This window comes from Doryrhamphus excisus, chromosome 12, assembly GCF_030265055.1.
Source record: "Doryrhamphus excisus isolate RoL2022-K1 chromosome 12, RoL_Dexc_1.0, whole genome shotgun sequence".
Taxonomy (NCBI): Eukaryota; Metazoa; Chordata; class Actinopteri; order Syngnathiformes; family Syngnathidae; genus Doryrhamphus; species Doryrhamphus excisus.
The window spans coordinates 14,717,649-14,735,463 of NC_080477.1; the positions used below are offsets into that span (position 1 = coordinate 14,717,649).

General features: G+C 39.2%; 1 protein-coding gene and 1 long non-coding RNA gene across 2 annotated transcripts in view; one reads left to right on the forward strand and one right to left on the reverse strand.

Moving 5' to 3' along the window:
- Positions 1 to 5,296, forward strand: part of LOC131139551 (uncharacterized) — a 20,569-nt gene extending 15,273 nt beyond the window's left edge. Inside the window, exons 5-6 of the long non-coding RNA XR_009132257.1 lie at positions 2,522 to 3,095; positions 3,843 to 5,296. This is a non-coding gene — a long non-coding RNA (uncharacterized LOC131139551). The remainder of the gene's footprint in view (positions 1 to 2,521; positions 3,096 to 3,842) is intronic.
- On the reverse strand, positions 955 to 17,747 carry LOC131139549 (ribosomal protein S6 kinase alpha-2-like). The gene is made up of 22 exons (XM_058089252.1): positions 17,285 to 17,747; positions 14,598 to 14,714; positions 13,583 to 13,664; positions 12,527 to 12,607; positions 12,224 to 12,303; positions 11,096 to 11,202; positions 9,878 to 9,915; positions 9,649 to 9,791; positions 8,690 to 8,760; positions 8,391 to 8,479; positions 8,013 to 8,077; positions 6,635 to 6,737; positions 6,310 to 6,455; positions 6,098 to 6,220; positions 5,388 to 5,477; positions 5,107 to 5,265; positions 4,831 to 4,992; positions 4,094 to 4,170; positions 3,835 to 3,952; positions 3,675 to 3,731; positions 3,460 to 3,540; positions 955 to 2,653 (listed from the first exon to the last, which is right to left on the reverse strand). Exons 1-22 carry the CDS (start codon positions 17,387 to 17,389, stop codon positions 2,504 to 2,506), a joined length of 2,244 nt encoding a protein of 747 aa, XP_057945235.1. The 5' UTR covers positions 17,390 to 17,747; the 3' UTR covers positions 955 to 2,503.
- Between the last annotated feature and the right edge of the window lie 68 nt (positions 17,748 to 17,815).

Here is a 17,815-nt window from a genome sequence, read left to right on the forward strand (position 1 = left end):
GTGTGTTTTACTTCATTATAGGTTTTTTTAATATGAGGTTATTCATATTCTTTCTCAATATATTGAGAAATATATATATATATATATATATATATATATATATATATATATATATATATATATATATATATATATATATTCTTATATATAAGCAGTGTTGTAAATAGTAGCTCAAAATCTTTGACATTGTGCTAGAAGTCACCAAGATATAATAGAAATGGTGGAAAAGATTATTATCGCCAACATTTGAGATAAAATGGTGAATGACCTTAGTGATTTTCACTCATATTTTTAAATCAACTTAATAGGCTTTTGTCACCTAATTTTACATAATGATTTTCATGAATAAAAATTAACTTCTGACACGTAACATTACAACTTTATTCTTGTAAAATTATTACTTTATTCTCATAATATTCAGACTTTTTCTCGTTAATTTACAAATTTATTCTCAACTTTGTTCTTGTAAATTTACCACTTTATTTTCAAGAATAAAGTCAGACTTTTTCCTCGTAAATTTGCGTAAATTTACAACATTATTCTCATTATTCTTGTAAATTTAACACTTTATTACCAAGACGAAAGTCGTAAATTTACGGCTTTAATCTCATGACAATGTTTAAGACTTTTTTTTCCTGCAATGTGGTCCGATACTCTGTCGTAAATTTAGGCCAACGTGTGTTCATTCATTGATTCATTTTCTACCACTTATCCTCACAAGGCTTGCGAGCGTGCTGTAGCCTATCCCAGCTGTCTTCGGGGTGAAAAAGGCACATATGTTCTATTTAATCTATTATTATTATTATTTAATTACTTTTAGAATATTCAAAAACAAGTAAAACACATTTCCTGCATTCAAGTCCAACAGCTTTTTATGTTTTACATGTATTTGCATCATCTGTGTTCTATTTAGTCATCTCCCACCCTTACATACAAACATGCTAGGACACATACTGTGATGATTCCTATTCCCAATCATATTCTTTATTTGTAAAACTTTGGCATATTAACCAACCATGTCAATGATTAGCCAGGTATAGACAGTATTTACATCCATAAATCAGTGCACAACACAGTGTCGTATCGCATATACGGTCTGCACGCACAATATTTACAGTCAGAATGCTTTCTCATAATTGTACACTATACACAATGTAACCTCGTCCAGGTGATTTGGCGCCGTAGTATGTACATTCAAAATAAACTATTTACAGATTTACCTCCAGCATGAGTTTTACCAACTTATGTTTTACCAACATAGGAGGAAAAAGCAATGCTACCTGACTTGGCTATGCAGTGCAAATGGATTCATCCAAGTTATATCACTTTTGCTATATCGCTACTGATTAAACATCAAAACACGATTATTGGGTGGAGGTCAATCTACTTTTCTACGGAGACTTTGCACATCAAAAAGGTGCTACTTCAGTCTTACCTCGTATTGTTTGATTGCATTCTCTGTTCTGTTTGTATATACATTTCTGACACAGTGGTTCTCAAATGTTTTGTCTTTCAAAAGCTACAAGCAAACAGATGCAGAAATGGTATAGCCACGGTACTTGATCGCACACGCAGATTAAGATTGAGCGTGGTGTGCACAATAAGAGCCATGCTGTACCCTACATAATCATTTTAACATGTCATACAACATAAATAACCGTACTGCTAAATTGTCTATATGGGTGACTATGACCTCTTGGTAAGACTTTTCGGCTGCATCTATGGGAGGACAAATACAACTACAAATACAAAACTATTAGATGATTTTGCACATGGAGAGCAATTAGACTGCCATGGGACTGTTAAGACTGTTCACATTGACATGATATTTACATTTACAACATGCATGTATCTTTAGAATTCAAAAGACTGATTAGATGAAACACATCATGATTGACACGGTTATGTAAATATACTGCAGAGGAGAAATGGGTGTGTCTAAGTGTGATCCTAACTGATCCAATGAATACGGTCTGATGAAAAACATACTGTATCTCACTACAAGTTTAATAAAGCCATGTACGACCAAACAAGGGTAAAACTACTCTGAAGTCTAGTAACAGAGGTTAAAGGATTCATTGAGTTCACCTTACTTCCTATGTTATTTCCTGTACGTTTGTTTTTGTCTGACCTTTTGGAACGGATTAGTGACAAATACTGAGGTCACTGGACACTTTATTAGGCACAGATGCACGTCTCCGGAAATCCTGCATTATGTGTTTAATATGTTGCCCATCTTGTGCACTATAGCTAAACCAATGTACCCAAAATATTAGATGTAATGCAGTTCAACATGCTCACCACAATAAACAAAATCAGATGATGCAGCTCTTGGAGAGAGTGTACCCAAGAGCATAGTTTTTTTTCTAATGACAACTGAGAGAGAACCAGTGGATCTGACAAAGGCCACTGCAACTTTAGGAACCAGGATCTCCAATTCCAGAGGCAAGCGTGAATAATAGAGTTATCCTCTCGAATTAGGAATAGTGTTACTTTCTTTCATCTACCCCTTTTCTTTTAGGTCTGAATCGATGACAACACTTCCAACTTTCTTCATTTCCCGACGCTGGGCGAGGCCAGAGGACTGTACAGGCTCCAGGACTGGGGTTGGAGCACAGCGCCTCAAAGCAGAATAGGTGGCAGACAGCGCCCCCTGGTGGAGATTACAGAATATTACATGCATTGCTTTCATTATTCAATAAACAGCAAACACCGCCACCTCATGGATATACTGATAAAACAAGTATATTATGGTTGTTGTTATTGTCATATTTTCAATATTATTATTATTGGATTAAATTACCCGTGTGTGCAATATCTCGGCGTTGCTACGTCCCAAAGTCACGTGATGGGTGTCACCAAATCACGTGACAGTGCGCCACCAATCAGTGCGGTAGGCTATCCGGAAAAGATTACATACCGGTAGCCGTGAGAGACACGCTTGGAAAGAGTTGCTGCAGGTATGTCAAAGTTGTCGTTATTTTTTCACTATCTAAAAGTCTAAACAAAATGCTTGTGTGGTCGGAGTATCGGGGCCGTCCACCGGCGCCACACCGCTTTGAAAGGAGCAGTGCTTTGATAGAACTACGGAATTGGTGAGTGTTTATATCCTGTTGCTAACTGCATTAGCAGCGTTTTTACCAGTTAGCTTTTCATATCAAGCCTGTTCTCTCCATGGAATCAAACTACTGGTTTCATTATACAACAAACTTATTGTGGTCTGAGGTATTGTATAGCCCATCTTTTGATTATTATAGTGAATCATTTCATATGGCAACTATTTATTATAAGGGAATTAACTTGCAACTGTCCATGTTTTAGTACTTAAGTCAACTCTGATAATGCAATACACATGCTATGTTTGGCTTCTGTTAGAATTAATAGTTAAGTGCATGGAAAATACCAAACACAAACATTTAATTTGATATATTTTTGCATTCTTAAGCAATTATGTCTGACCTTGACAGTGAGTACATCTTGTCTAGTGAGGACTCTGTCAGAGAGCTGGTCTCTCTCGACAATCCAGGGATGGCGAAGGACCTAAAACAAACAAAATAATAATACTGTATTTTTTATCATGTACAGGTGTACATAATGGGGTATCCAGGGTTTGTACAAATATCATATGTATATTTTATGTTGGTGAATATTTGTAAATAATTCATAAAAAGTACCTGTGGCGCAGTTAGGCGCTGGTGAGGGTCCACATGGAGCATCTTGGTCACAATGTCCTGTCATACATATGGGAGATGCTGTAACAGGACTGACTAACACTAGTACTTGTGTGTCTCAATAATAGGACATCCTGCGTATGTATTAATATATGTATCTAACCTTGGCAGCGTCTGACACCAGGTCCCAGTTACCGCCACTGATGATAAATTTCCCACAGCCAATTTGAGCCAAAATTTCCTCTGCTGAGTCATCAGGACAGCTGGCGAATGGACTGAAGCTTGAGGTAAATAGAAGAAAATGGGTGAGTGTGGCGAGGCATTCACAACATTTGTCCACACATTTCACTTTATACATGGGAAGAACCATTGTAACCATTATATTTGCAAGCTACGGGTCTGTCATTGATTGTTAAACTAACCCAGCAATGATGGTGTAAAGCAGGATACCCAAGCTCCAGATGTCACATGCAGCATCATAACCTTGCTTCTTCAGAACCTGCACACGCATAAACACCTCTAGTCATTTATTTATACTTCACTTTTTTAGGACACTCATTATTATTATTATACAGATTCATGAATTTTGAATAGCCACACTGAAGATCCCACTGACATCCCCATCAGCAGTGTAGTTGATCAACAGTGACCCACCCTGCACTTTGCCCATTTTTGGTTGGATTTCAGTGATTAGGAACATAGTTCCGGTTAGTAGCTAGGGCCATTTAAGTAAAGGGTTAGGCTGCTCAAAACAATGTGTTCAAAGGATTAATACATTTTTATAATTGCAAAAAATCAGACCTCACAAATGGCTTTCTCTCCCGCCATATCACTGCGCAGTGCTTCCATGCACGGATGATGGTGTTATGACTGCACCTTCTCGCAATACATGCACAACAATGGACAGGCGACAGAGTGCAGTGCTACAACAGTAGAGGAGGTAATGCAGAGCGATTGTGAGGTCTGTTTTATTCTTTTGAACGCCTATTGTTTTGAGAAGCCAAACTCTTTACTTAAGTAGCCCCATCAGCTAACCGGAACTATGTTCCTCATTGCCAAAATCTGACCAGAAGTACACTGATGATGGGTTGTCAATGTCATGTCAAAACATCTAAACTATTCCTTTTAAGATACTAAATTAGATGTCTTTTTAATTTACCTCTGGTGCCATGAATGTCGCTGTGTAACATGGGGTCATCAGTAAGCCATTTTCAGCCCTCAGCTGTTTGGCAAACCCAAAATCACATATTTTGAGGCATTCTGAGAGTCCTCTGTCATCTGAGTAGCGAATGTTGCTGGGTTTCAGGTCCCGATGCACAACCTAAAAAATAGGTGTTTAGATTTTTTTTTATGGCAATCAAACGTAAGTGGTCTGCACTGCATCCTTTTTATCTGCAGTCCAATGAAAACAATGCAGTTTTTGGCTCAGTCTTACCCCCTGGGAGTGTAAATATTCCACAGTCTTGGCCAGTGTGCAGATGATGTCTGATGCGTCTTTCTCTATGAAATTTGGCACCGTCAATACTCGGTCCAGCAGCTCACCTCCTCTCAATAAATCCTGAACCAGGTACACACAGTGGCCATCATCAAACACCTGAAGATGGGAAGACAAGCATACATATACAAAGAAGTAAATAAACAAATGTTTCTAAACAATTTATGATGGTTGTGTCAATTCATGTTCTTTAAAGTTACTGTCATGACGTTTTAACTCACATCTTTTAGTGTAATGATATTAGGATGCTGTCCATATCTTAACAGGATCTCAATCTCTTCAGATGGATCTTTCCTTGATTTGTCGATGATCTGCAAAAAATTAAAACACACGCACAATGGCAACTCTTACTCACATAAGTAGACTTTGTTAAAGTATAAAATCAAAATGATATAATGATAAAGAAAATGGTATAAATAACAAGAGTTGTATCAAAAATGTTGCTTGTACAAAGACGACAACTCAGTCGAGAGCACTACATCATACCAAAAGAGGTTGCTAATATTGTGGTTACCTTGGAAACACTGGCGCAGTATACCATTCTACAGTATTAGAACAATCAAAAATAAATGAATACCTATTTGTGCAGATGGTACCATTATGTCAAATTAAACTACTAATAAAGTTTTTGTTCCAGCTTGTGTCTACACAGTTACCGTGCTTCAATCAAACTACGGTGTGGGCCAAACAGGAGGCGTGTGCGTTAATCTCGGGTCCAGAAAAAAGCTAAACGAACCTTCAGTTAACGCGTTAACTTTGACAGCTTTGATTTTTAATGCTTGAAAATGCTTAACTTATAGGCAAAAAATGCAAAATTTGCTGAAACATACGTAGGTTTTGACTAATAATAGGCGTGACAGAGTGAAGCTGCAAAATTTGTACAATGAAATGGCAAAGGGCGACTGTACATCCTAATGCAGAAGCCTACTACCTTCACTGAATATTCCACTGCAGTAACTCTGTGAAGACATCTTTTGTAGACAGAGTTGGCTGGCTGTCCGACGTCCTCCTTTAGCTCATAAACATCACTGAAGGCCACATCACCACGGAGATGCTGCAGAGACACACATCATCATTACGCCTGCAGTGACGATAAGAGACAGGACTTAGGAGGTGGAGTAATCGCTTAAGTACATTGTGTACCTGTGCCATTGGGATTATGGTGTTCCCCTCCTGGCGAGAAGGCAGTACGCCGGTCACACTGTGCTCCTGATTTTGATTTGTGGCAACAAAACTGAAACCACGGAACAGCTGGTGTGTGTTTGCACTGGGTGGGATGCCAGGAGAGTCTGAATTGGTAAAGATGTGACATGCACACACAATTAATATAGCAGGCAATTACCTTTTCATAAAAGCTTGATCAGTCGCTGAACATTCACTTTGTGACTTGGCATATGCGTATTCTTCAGCAGAGTCATACTGTCTCCCCCTAAAATACTGATGTATATTGTGTGTGTGTGTTGGTTACCAGTAGGTGTTCTAGACGTGAACTCCGGGTCAAAGTGAAAAGTATCCTCTGGTCTTCCAACTGTTGGTTTGAATGGCGGCCTACTTTCCTTCCTATACAGCTTCTAAAGAAACAAAAATTATGATTGTTGTCACTGAACATGAACAAATTTAACCAGAACTTAACCATCCATTTTCAACATCACATTAGATTTACTGCAATACTAAATTTGGCCTTTAAGTGTCGCTACTGTTACGTGTTTAAAAAAAAGAGTTAAAAAAAGCTTTATAATGCCTGCAATTATCGTTTCTGCACTTTTATATTATATAGTACACATCCAGCATTCAAAATGATATGGTACACAAAAATGATGCAATAACCTTGGACATCAGAACAATTGAATGCAGATTAGCACCACTCTCAATAATAGCTTGTCACACCAAGTCAGCATAACAGCTTGTGGGAGTGGACTTTATCAAAACAATCAATGATAAGACTTCAATTTAAAACCTTTTTGATTCATCTATTCATACGAAATATTTTAGTGCCTTTTATGCCTGAGCAAACCTCGTGCTAAAAAGGTTATTAAAGATAAGAGGATTAGTATGGTAGAATATAATTTGACAAAACAGGCAGAAAAGGATTTAGTTGTATTATTATTTGTGCCCATCTGAGCCTAGCTGTGTTATGCACGTGTGGTCCCACTACCATATATATATATATATATATATATATATATATATACATAATTTCCTTAAATTTAGTCCTTATCAATAATATACTGTAATACTGGTGTGTATTTCCAACAGTAGTGAGTGTCGGTTACAGTGGTGTGAAAAAATGTTTGCCCCCTTTCTGATTTATTTTTTGCATGTTAGTCACACTTAAATGTTTCAGATCAAACAAATTGAAATAGTAGTCACAACTGAACACAAAATGCTGTTTTTAAATTACACCTTTTATTATTAGTGGAGGAATATTCTTTGCAAGATTGTTGTAATTCAGCCACATTGGAGGGTTTTCCAGCATGAAGTGCATTTTTAAGTCATGCCAGGTTTAGATTTTTTTCTCAGTTTATCACAACGTTTCATTTAAAAACTGAATGTTGTTGTGTTGTCATTGCATTTGTTTGATGATCTGAAAACACTAATTGTGAAAATAACAAAAACACAAAGGGAGCAAAGTTGGTGGTTTGGATGCTGTTCCTGTTAGCCACTGTAGTAATGTACTTTGCTTTAAAACCCGTTTATAAATATGGATTGCCCATTTTATGCAATTGTACATGTTTTTACATGCTGCTTCGATAAGTGTATTAAATATCCTAACATGATATGCATGTATCATGCTAACATGATATGCATATGATAAAATGTATGCCTTTTTAAAACTGCATACTCACGTTCCAGTTGATCGATGCAAAGAAGCAATGACTTTTTATTTCTTCCACTCCATCTGGCCCTGCACCTGTGAATAACACATTTGTGTGAACAGTGAACCAGGCAAATACCCATACTACTGTATTGAATACTACATGAGGGTTCCCTTATACCTCTATAGATGATAGGTAATCTATTTCAATTGTATTTGTAGTTGATATATCATGTGACAATAGTGTAAAATAGCATCTCCCACATTGACACGGGGTTCAGGTCTAGATGATGCAGCATTTACTTTATTTGACCTAAAATTACCTTGTATCCAAAATGTGGGAACAGTACAGTCATTCTGAATGTACTCTAAAGACTTATTACTGCAGTGATTTCAATGTGTACAATACCGAGACGGTTAGCAGGGTTCCTCTTGAAGAGTGCTCTTAATAGACTCTGCACCTCTGGACTAAGGAATTGTGGCATTCCCAATTTGGCCCTGCAAAGCCATGACAAAAAGCATTCTTATTTATGCATGCATGTTTAGGTAGCAATTATAAGTAACATTGTTTGCTTTTGGTCAAAAATCACAAAGACAAAAACACCAAATTATCTACGTAACACTAGCAAAAATAAAAAAAATCAATGTACTGTATTATTATATTTGCAGAAAAACAAACAAATTTCAGCGAAGTTGAAATCATCTTACTTTAGAATAAGAGCCATTGTTTCTTTACGATCTTTCCCTTGAAATGGTAATGATCCTGTCAGCATCTCAAACTGCAAAACAGATACCAGATCAATTATTAGAGCTATCACATCTTTTACTTGGTAAGTGCTAATCTATGTGGTTTGAAATGATGACTAATTCAACTTTTATCTAAATTCAGGAACTTCTATCCATCCATTTTCTATGCCACTTATCCTTACGAGGGTCGCAGGTATGCTGGAGCCTATCTCAGCTCTTTACAGGCGAGAGGTGGAGTACACCCTGGACTGGCCGCCAGCCAATCTCAGAGCACATATAGACAACCATTCTGCCTGAGCTTGTTCTGTTTATATTTGTAAATAACTAATTTTGATGTTAAGCAACCACTTTTCTGCATTGTTTACGTTGATATAGGTCTTTAGATATTTGAGCTGTCGCAAAAACAAAAAATATTTTTGTCAAAGTTATGCTTGAAATCTATGTTTTCACAAAAAGCTGTTTTCCTCCCTTTTCTAGTCAGGAACTGATATGATGGCACAGGTTTATTTTCCCAGCTTGTCCACCAACCCTCAACCATAGCAGCTCTCCAATGCTGGTCCTAAGCCCGGATAAATGGGAGCGTTTTGTCAGAAAGCCCATCCGGCATGAAAATTAAGCCAAATCATGCGAGTGACTCAACCCCTGATGAGAAAAGCCGAAAGACAACCGATATTCTTGTCATGAGCCAGCGGCACATGGTGATGACACTTCTTCCCAGGCCCTGGTGTGGCCGTCAGTAAATGTTAACCTCCTTTCCAAAATGAGTCAAGCAAGCCGCTGGCCAACACACAAGCGGATGTACGAAGGTGACAGGACATAATCTGCCAGATATGGTAATTAGGCATCTTTTCTGACACAAAGAAGGTACATTGAGGGTATTGAGGGTCAGGATCAGGTGTAAATGTGGAAACAAATCTTACCATCAGCACCCCAAAAGACCACCAGTCTGCACTTTGTGTATGACCCCTTCGGTTGACCACCTCTGGCGCCATATACTCTATTGTTCCACAGAAGGAATATGCTCTCTTATCATGGTCAATGGCTTCCTTACTCAAGCCAAAGTCTGTGGATGGACAGAGAGAAAGAGGCCAAGTTAGGAGATGGATGAGGAACACACTTTAGAGTTAGGGAGGGACATACTGTACGTACCAGTTATCTTTATATGTCCTTCTTCATCCAGAAGAATACTGTTGAGAATCATCACAACGGATATATTAATGAATTACATAAATAAGTATTGTGTGAATGATAAAGACTTCTGCCAAGGAAAGGTGCTGGATGCACAGAAAAGGGAAAAACGTGTTCTTGTCTCACATTGGGATTTTAGCTGATGGGCAAAATTAAGCAAATATTGCCAAACCCTTTGGTGAGCTACTCAAAATCATCTGGCAAATGCTGCTAGCTCGTGAGCTGCTAGTTGGAGACTGTTGAGCAAAGGGAAGTTGAACTATGTCCTGAGCTGTGTTTCTTTCGCATAATGGACAAATTATAACATTTATTCGATTAAAGGGGACCTATTATGCTCATTTTCGTCCTTTTGTATTGAGCTGTGGACTCCTATAGAACAGCAAACTTTCTAGATCTTCCACAATCTGCACCTGCTCCAGCTGTATATAGTATCATTGGATTCCATAACGGTCTGTTTTAATTTATTCCATCCACGGCCCACCTCCAGGCACGACCACTCCGCTTTGATTGGTCCCACTACGAAGCTCCCGAGGACTTCCGAACTACTGCTGAACCTCACTTTCTAATTTGTCGTTATAGGAGTTGATAATAAATTAATAACCCCTTTGGAGAGCTACTTGAAAAGTGGCTACTGTAGCTGGTTGGATACCCCAGACTTACAGTGTATGGCCATGTATAGACTACAGCTTGTACCTGGGCATGCTCATTCAGCCGGTAACTTCTCACAGTGAGCCGGGGTGAGAAAAAACTGTCTGAAACCAAGCGTTTAGAGCCTTGCCGAACTTCTTTCTGGGCTCACTTCCAAATGTGCAAACCTCATTATCTGAAACTTTGTCATCATTTAACATGAGAATACTACATTCTAACTACATTTATAGGTTCGAAAAGTGGAAAAAGCATAATAGGTCCCCTTTAAGGAAAAGTCAAATGCCCATCCTCCTTACATTGCCTTTCATATAAATTGTCAGGCTAGGTTTTTTTGCATATCCCTGCTGGCAGACTGACAATTTGAAAGGGCATTACCACCTCCATATTTAACAGATTTATTCTCTGGTCTATGCTACACCCCTCAACTAAATTCTCAGTCAGGGATTTAGTATTCCTGCTGACATGACAGAGCTGGCAAAAATATAACCTCCCTGGCTGAGGTCAATAAAGGAGAACCAAGTGAGTTTATACTTCTCAGGTTTGAGGTCCCTGTAGATGATTCCCAAACTGTGTAAATGGTCCAAGGCCAGTGCCAACTCTGCAAGGTAAAATTTCACATCTTCTTCTGTGAACATTACCTGGAGGAAATAAATAAATTCAAATGCAAAAATACTTGCAGAGAGAAGCTACAGTTTCCCTCCTTCCTGATTTATACATGTTTTCAGGTTTGTCACAGTTAAATGTTTCAGATGACCAAATACGGGCCGCACGGACGAGTGGTTAGCATGTTGGCCACACAGTCACGAGATTGGGAAGACCTGGGTTCGGTTCTCCGCTTGGGTTTCATTCTCATTTGGGCATATCTGTGTGGAGTTTGCATGTTCTCTCTGTGCGAAACTCTGGTTTCCTCCCACATTCCAAAAACACGCATGATAGGTTAATTGGCAACTCTGTAATGGCGGCCATTACACTACCACCACCATATTTTACTGTTAGTATGATGTTCTGGAATGCGGTGTTTCTTTTACGGCACATATTCAGCTTTTGTCTCATCAGACCACAGGCTGTTGCCTTGCAGGCCGTTTTTGCTCAGCGTCTTTCTTACGGTGGAGTCATGAACACTTAATTGAGGAGCACAGTTCTTTGGATGTTGTTGCGGGGTCTTTTGTGACCTCTTGAATGAGTCTTTGCTGCACTCTTGGGGTAGGTTCACCACTGTTCCATGATTTCACCATTTGTGCATAATGGCTCTCGCTGTAGTTTGCTTGATTCCCAAAGCTTTATAACCTTTTTCAGACTGATAGACCTCAATTAATCTCAGTTAAGTTGTTGATGTTTTAACAGGGGGGACAACCACTTTTCCACACAGGCCCATGGAGGTTTGGATTGTTTTTCTTCCTTAATATTAAAAGTGTCATTTAAAAACTGCACTTGGCGTTCAGTCGTGTTGTCATTGACTAATTACATTTTTCTGATCTGAAACATTGAAGTGTGACAAACAAAAAAATAAGAACTCAGGGAGGGGGCAAACCACTTTTCACACCACTGTATATCATAGTCTTGTGATTGTTAGACAATGTTAAGTCTGCCTACAACACAGAACTTGAAATGTACTGTAAAGACTTGACATGCTTTAAAGCTGACATATACCAAACTTACCTCTTTTGACAGACGAGTGAAAAGGTCTCCCCCTCGGAGAAAGTCTAGGATTAGATAGAGCTTCCCTTCTGTCTGGAAGGCTACACACACACACACACACACACACACACCAGATATGACACATTGGGGCTTAACAGCTGTGTCGGGGCTTTAGTATAATCACTGTTATTTTCAGCATGTATTTAGAGTTGAAAAGGTGAAAAGTGAACACGTTCCACCTTAATGTGGTACACCGATGCAAGGAAAGTACAGACCTTTATTCGACTTCTCTTATTCTCTTAACATTCTTAACACCAGACTTACCATAGTGTAGTTTGACTATAAATGGGTGGTTGACCTCTGCCAAAATATCTCTTTCCATCTTGGATCGCACACGATCTCGGACTGATGAAATGACATGGACAGAGAAATTTGTTTAATCACCTTTTAGTTGTTAATATCAAAGTGGAAAGCCTGTGATGCATGTCTCTTGCAGGATGAAATAGCATTTACTTGAATGAAACCATAATTAAGATTAAATACAAAATAAATACAAAAACACACTCACGATACTATCATAGCAACAGTCCCCTTGACAAGACAAGCCCACTTACATTCCAAGGGGTGCAGGTTAAGAGGATTAAGGATAGTGCAAAGACACAACTCGACACATGACAATGCTGGCTTATTCATTCACAATAACGCTGCTCCATCATTGACAATAATCCCATTCAATACCAGTTTATCTGAATAAAAAGTACAAACTAACCTCTTTTACACAAATCCCTCACAAAATGTAGGGCACGCTGAGTTCAGATAACCATGGAAACTAGATAATGCAATGATTTATGTATTCTGATCTTTCTTTAAGGTAAACTGGACATTTAAACTTCTATTTTAACGTTTTGTTTCATTACCATTTCAAATCAATGACAACATGTGCCTATAATGCAGTTAAGTGGCTCCTCGCACATTTGTAATTCAGCATTCATGGCCTTCGCAGTCTTCTGCTCACAATTTTATTTGTTATTTTTATTTCTTCTACCAATAATAGACAAACACTAGGGATGAGGCCGATATTCGTTACAAATGAGTATCTGATATGGGTGTTGCATAAGACATTTGCTGTGCTGTGCATCAATGGTGACTTACCCCGCACTTGGTCCCATAAGCCCTGTTTAACTACCCCAATAACTAATCAGAACTATGATTCTCATCACTGAAATCCGACCAGAACTAGGCTCACAGGACTAAGTGTCGGGTAAGTCACTTTTGATGCACTACACTGCTGATGGGGATGTTATGTCATCTTAGTGTATTTCCACAAATTTCAGTATTGAGTTTGGTTGTCCTTAGTTCACAAAAAAGTAGCCAATTTACCTTTGAGTGTTGCTTTCTTTAAGACTTTCATTGCGTACAGTTGTCCTCTGTCCACTCCTCTGATCTTTCTCACCAGAAACACCTAAAAACGATTGAAGCCATCCATCAGTGTTGTCATCATGTCTTTATGTCACTTTTAGATGTCATGAGTAGTAGTTTTAAATTAACCTGAGTGAGAAATAACTAAGATATATATACTGCAGTAAGATAGAACAGTGTTTGTTTACAATTCCTCACGACGCCACCATTAGGCACAAGTGGGTGGAGTTCCCTATTTGCTACCAGCAAATGAAATGGATTTTAAACTTCGGACTGTCTAGTCTCTACTCTTGGATCGGATTCGGGATCCAACACATGTGGCTTCATGTTAACAGTCGTCATTTTAAAATTATAAATCGACGTTTATTATCAACTCCTATACCACTGGCAGCTAGTGGCACAAATGGGAACTTCTTTTTAATACTTGCTAGTGTGACCAACCACAGTGGAGTGGGCGTGCCTGGAGAAGTGTCGTTGGCGGGAACTACAAAATCCATAGAAATACAACTGAATAGGTGCAGATTCTGGAAGAACTATAAAGCTTTGTGTGCTGGTTATGGAGTGTAGCTGCTCTATAGGAGTCCACAACTCGATACAAAGAGCTAAAAAGTGAGCATAATAGGTCCCCTTTAATAAAGGAGCATTCTGATAGCATTTCTCGTCCGTGTGCGACTCAGTTGGATTTTGCTAATTCAAACCGAATAGTAGGTCATAGAAATTGCCACACAGTCCATTTAATATTACAATAGTGTCATCATAATGGCTCTAACAGCAATGGTACTCATCCTCTAGCCACTAGCCTCTATGAAATTGCAACCTACTGCACGGTCAGTCATGCGAGTGGAAATGCCTGCAGGTGGGAGTTAGCATCTGGCCTGCTGTCATAGACTACACCGTGTCTTGTTTCTGCTTGTCTTTTTATTCTTGCTTATCGCATGGCTTTCTGAACAACATGTGTGCAGTGTAAAACATGTACCTTGCCATAGGATCCCTGGCCAAGCACCTTAAGCAGCTGGAACTGAGAGGGGTCTGCTTTCTCAAAACCTTCCTTAACATGGTGGCTGATGTCGATCTCCTTTAGTATGCTTTCATCCTGAGGAAAAACAGACTGCTGTAGACAAAAGTATTGGGACTCAATGGAAGACAATACTGTTAAGGAGGTTTGAGCGTCACAGAGTTCCCAAAACCATAACAAGGTTGAGGTCAGGCTTCTCAAGTTGTTTCACACTAAACACTTCCAACCATGAATTTGTGTACCTCGCGTTGTATACTGTATACTATACTATACTGTATACTATACTACAATTTCCCACAAAGTTGTAGGTCTACATTTGTCAAAAATGGTTTGTTCAAATGGAGAATTAAGATAACCCCTGACTGATTGAAATACAGTGGAACCTCAGTTAGTGTTCGCCTCGGTTAGCCTATTTTTTGGTTAATGTCAAAGATTTACGCCACAACTTTGCCTTGGTTTACATACATTCTTTGGTTAGCATACAACTTGTTGTGTAGTTAGTTCACTGTGCGTGTCCAACAGTGTTTTTAATATTTGTTTCCTTTTTATCACAAAGCATCTTTTTTGTTAGCATATAGCTAGCCAAACAAAATGGAAATCACAACCAAAAGTTGTTACTTTATGATACCCGTCTAGAATGTCACCAGCAGTTGATTTTCCAAAAATATCAACCCAAAACATGATTTATAGTTTTACAGTTATAGTTTTACATGCATAAAACAATTATAAATTCATTAATGACCACCATGCCTTAGCTGTCCCCTAATTTGAACTGCCTTGTCCTTGTGCTTTCCGGTGCTGGTTTCCTCATATTACCTTTCAGAGTTGAACAGCTGCATCCGTGTTTAAGTCCAATCAGAAGCTGTAGCAATTCTACATTTGATCAAACTACTTAAGATTTGTCATAGCAAAACAAGCAGATGTTGGGATCTGACTGCCCTCTTAATCACTAAGTGTTCTAATTACAACTTCATAACACACCTAAATAAGTAGAGGAGATCCATGTCAACAATATAGCGTCATGGTCCGTATATTTAGCGAGTAGAGGTATGGATTATAAGTGAAAGACAGGAAGTGTTTCTGCATCATGCATTTATTTGGTAATTAACAAGCGGTCAAGTAGGTCAAGTAGCTGATGTACAGCCCTCCAATCTCGTACTGCAGTGCAATGCAAGTCTTAAAGCTGCATAAACCCCTCCACAATACAACCCAACCATAGTGTCCAAGTGTCCAAGTCCAAGAAGACAGAGCTTGGACACAATGCTCCATTGCCTGAAACATGTATGGGTGTGTAAAGCTTTAATTGTATTGTTTAGCCTGAATTGCTGGGACAAGAAACATTTCAAAATGCACATTTGTCCAGCCATATTTTGTCATTGTACATTTCTTAAAATTAATGTTCAAATCCCATTTTATCGTTTGTATAATTTTTGTCCATTAGGAATTACAACTGTGTTTGTATGGTTGTTTGTCCTGTAAATAAAATGTATCACCACTCAGCAAACACACTGAGGTAGCAAATTCTGCACTGGTTCTGGCAGTTCTTGTAAATTTTTGTTGTACAAATACAATTGACAGCCTAGTATCAGCTGTTGTTGTACTACTCTGAGATGACTGCATTTATTCCCTAATTGGTCAGTAACAGTGACTTCAGACAAATAAGCATGGGATTTATGGATGCTAATCTGCAACTCTGGCCTTGCCTTGCAGGATATCTGTCCATCCAAGTCTCACATAACAGATGCTGAGAGGCAGCCTGATAGGTAAACAAAATTAAATGCACGTCTCAGCGGAGGCGCAGTCAGACACAAATCCTCATTTGTATCCCATTACATGAAAAGTGTTTCTTCTATTTATATACCCCAAAACACAGTGAGCCACAAAACAGCATCCTGCCACTCTATGCTGCACTGGTCTCTCTTGAGCTATAAATAGACCTCCCGTGCTATGGCATCCACTGAATCAATCTGTCTGCATCCATTTATCTATCAAGCCGCCTGCCCGCTTGTTTGCTCCTCTTGTCTGATTGCATTTCCGAGAGGCCCCTGCCTCTCTCTCTCTCTCTCTCTCTCTCAGGCATAGGGGTCAGCCATTCTTCTGAGGTGTCCTGGAACCTTGGCAAACTACGACATCTGTAACACTGCAGTGACCTCACGCCTCATTCCACACCAAAGCAAATGACACACATCCAAAATACCGCAGCACTACTGTGCTTGCTTTCCTGATCAACATGAATTTGGTCATCTTCAACAACATGCAGTAGCTAAACAATTATAAAGCACAAATAACTGCTGAGTATCATTTGTTGACATTGTCATAGTTGTTCAGTCAATTTGAGAAATAGGGATTTTTTCCTTAGATACTGAAATTATAAGTTACAAAGTTTAAAGTCCTATGAGAGTACAGAACGGAGGAAATATTATTGAATCGGTTAAACTAAATGAGCCTACTTGTACTCTCCAAAACTGAAACCAGCGTTACCGGAATTGAAACGAATCAATGATATGATGGGATCATAGTTTAGGACTGAATTGTCCATACATCTCCTAATACATCAAGTAGGTGTTGTGTTTAAATGTTGTGTATTGCCCCATGTGTCTACGTCACAAATTCTGCCATGCATTTAAAGCCTGACAAACGTGACCCACCTCAAGATGACAGAAACCCGTTGTGTTCTTGTTCCTGGCGGCCTTGTTCTTCAGGTAGATGGAAAACCATCTCCGCACTGTGAATTTTCGCGTGCTGGTATCCATGACAACGATCAGTGCTGCGCATCCATCCCAGTTGTGAAGGACATCTTGCTCTCCCGTGTGGATGTAAACAAGCACAAACGAGCGGATTTGTTTTGCCTAATTGCAAAGCGGTTGCGCTGCAGATCCCACCTTGACGCGTTCGGTGTGGCGTTTTAATTTCGCCATCATTTCACCATTCCCGCCCCATCGGCTCGTCTTCACTCGGTTTTGTTCGGCGCCGCTGTTAATCCGAGTATTGTCTTGTGTGTGTGTGCACGCTGTGCTGCAGGAAAGAAGAGGTGGCGAGTTAAAATCTGCTGTGCTGAATCTGTAAAAGGGTGCGTGCACACCATTCACGATGTGTTCATCCGCTGCCTCCTCTTCCTCACCCCCCCCCCCCCCCTTCTTCCCACCAGCAGCATGCAGCAACAGCTGGCGAGGTCACGT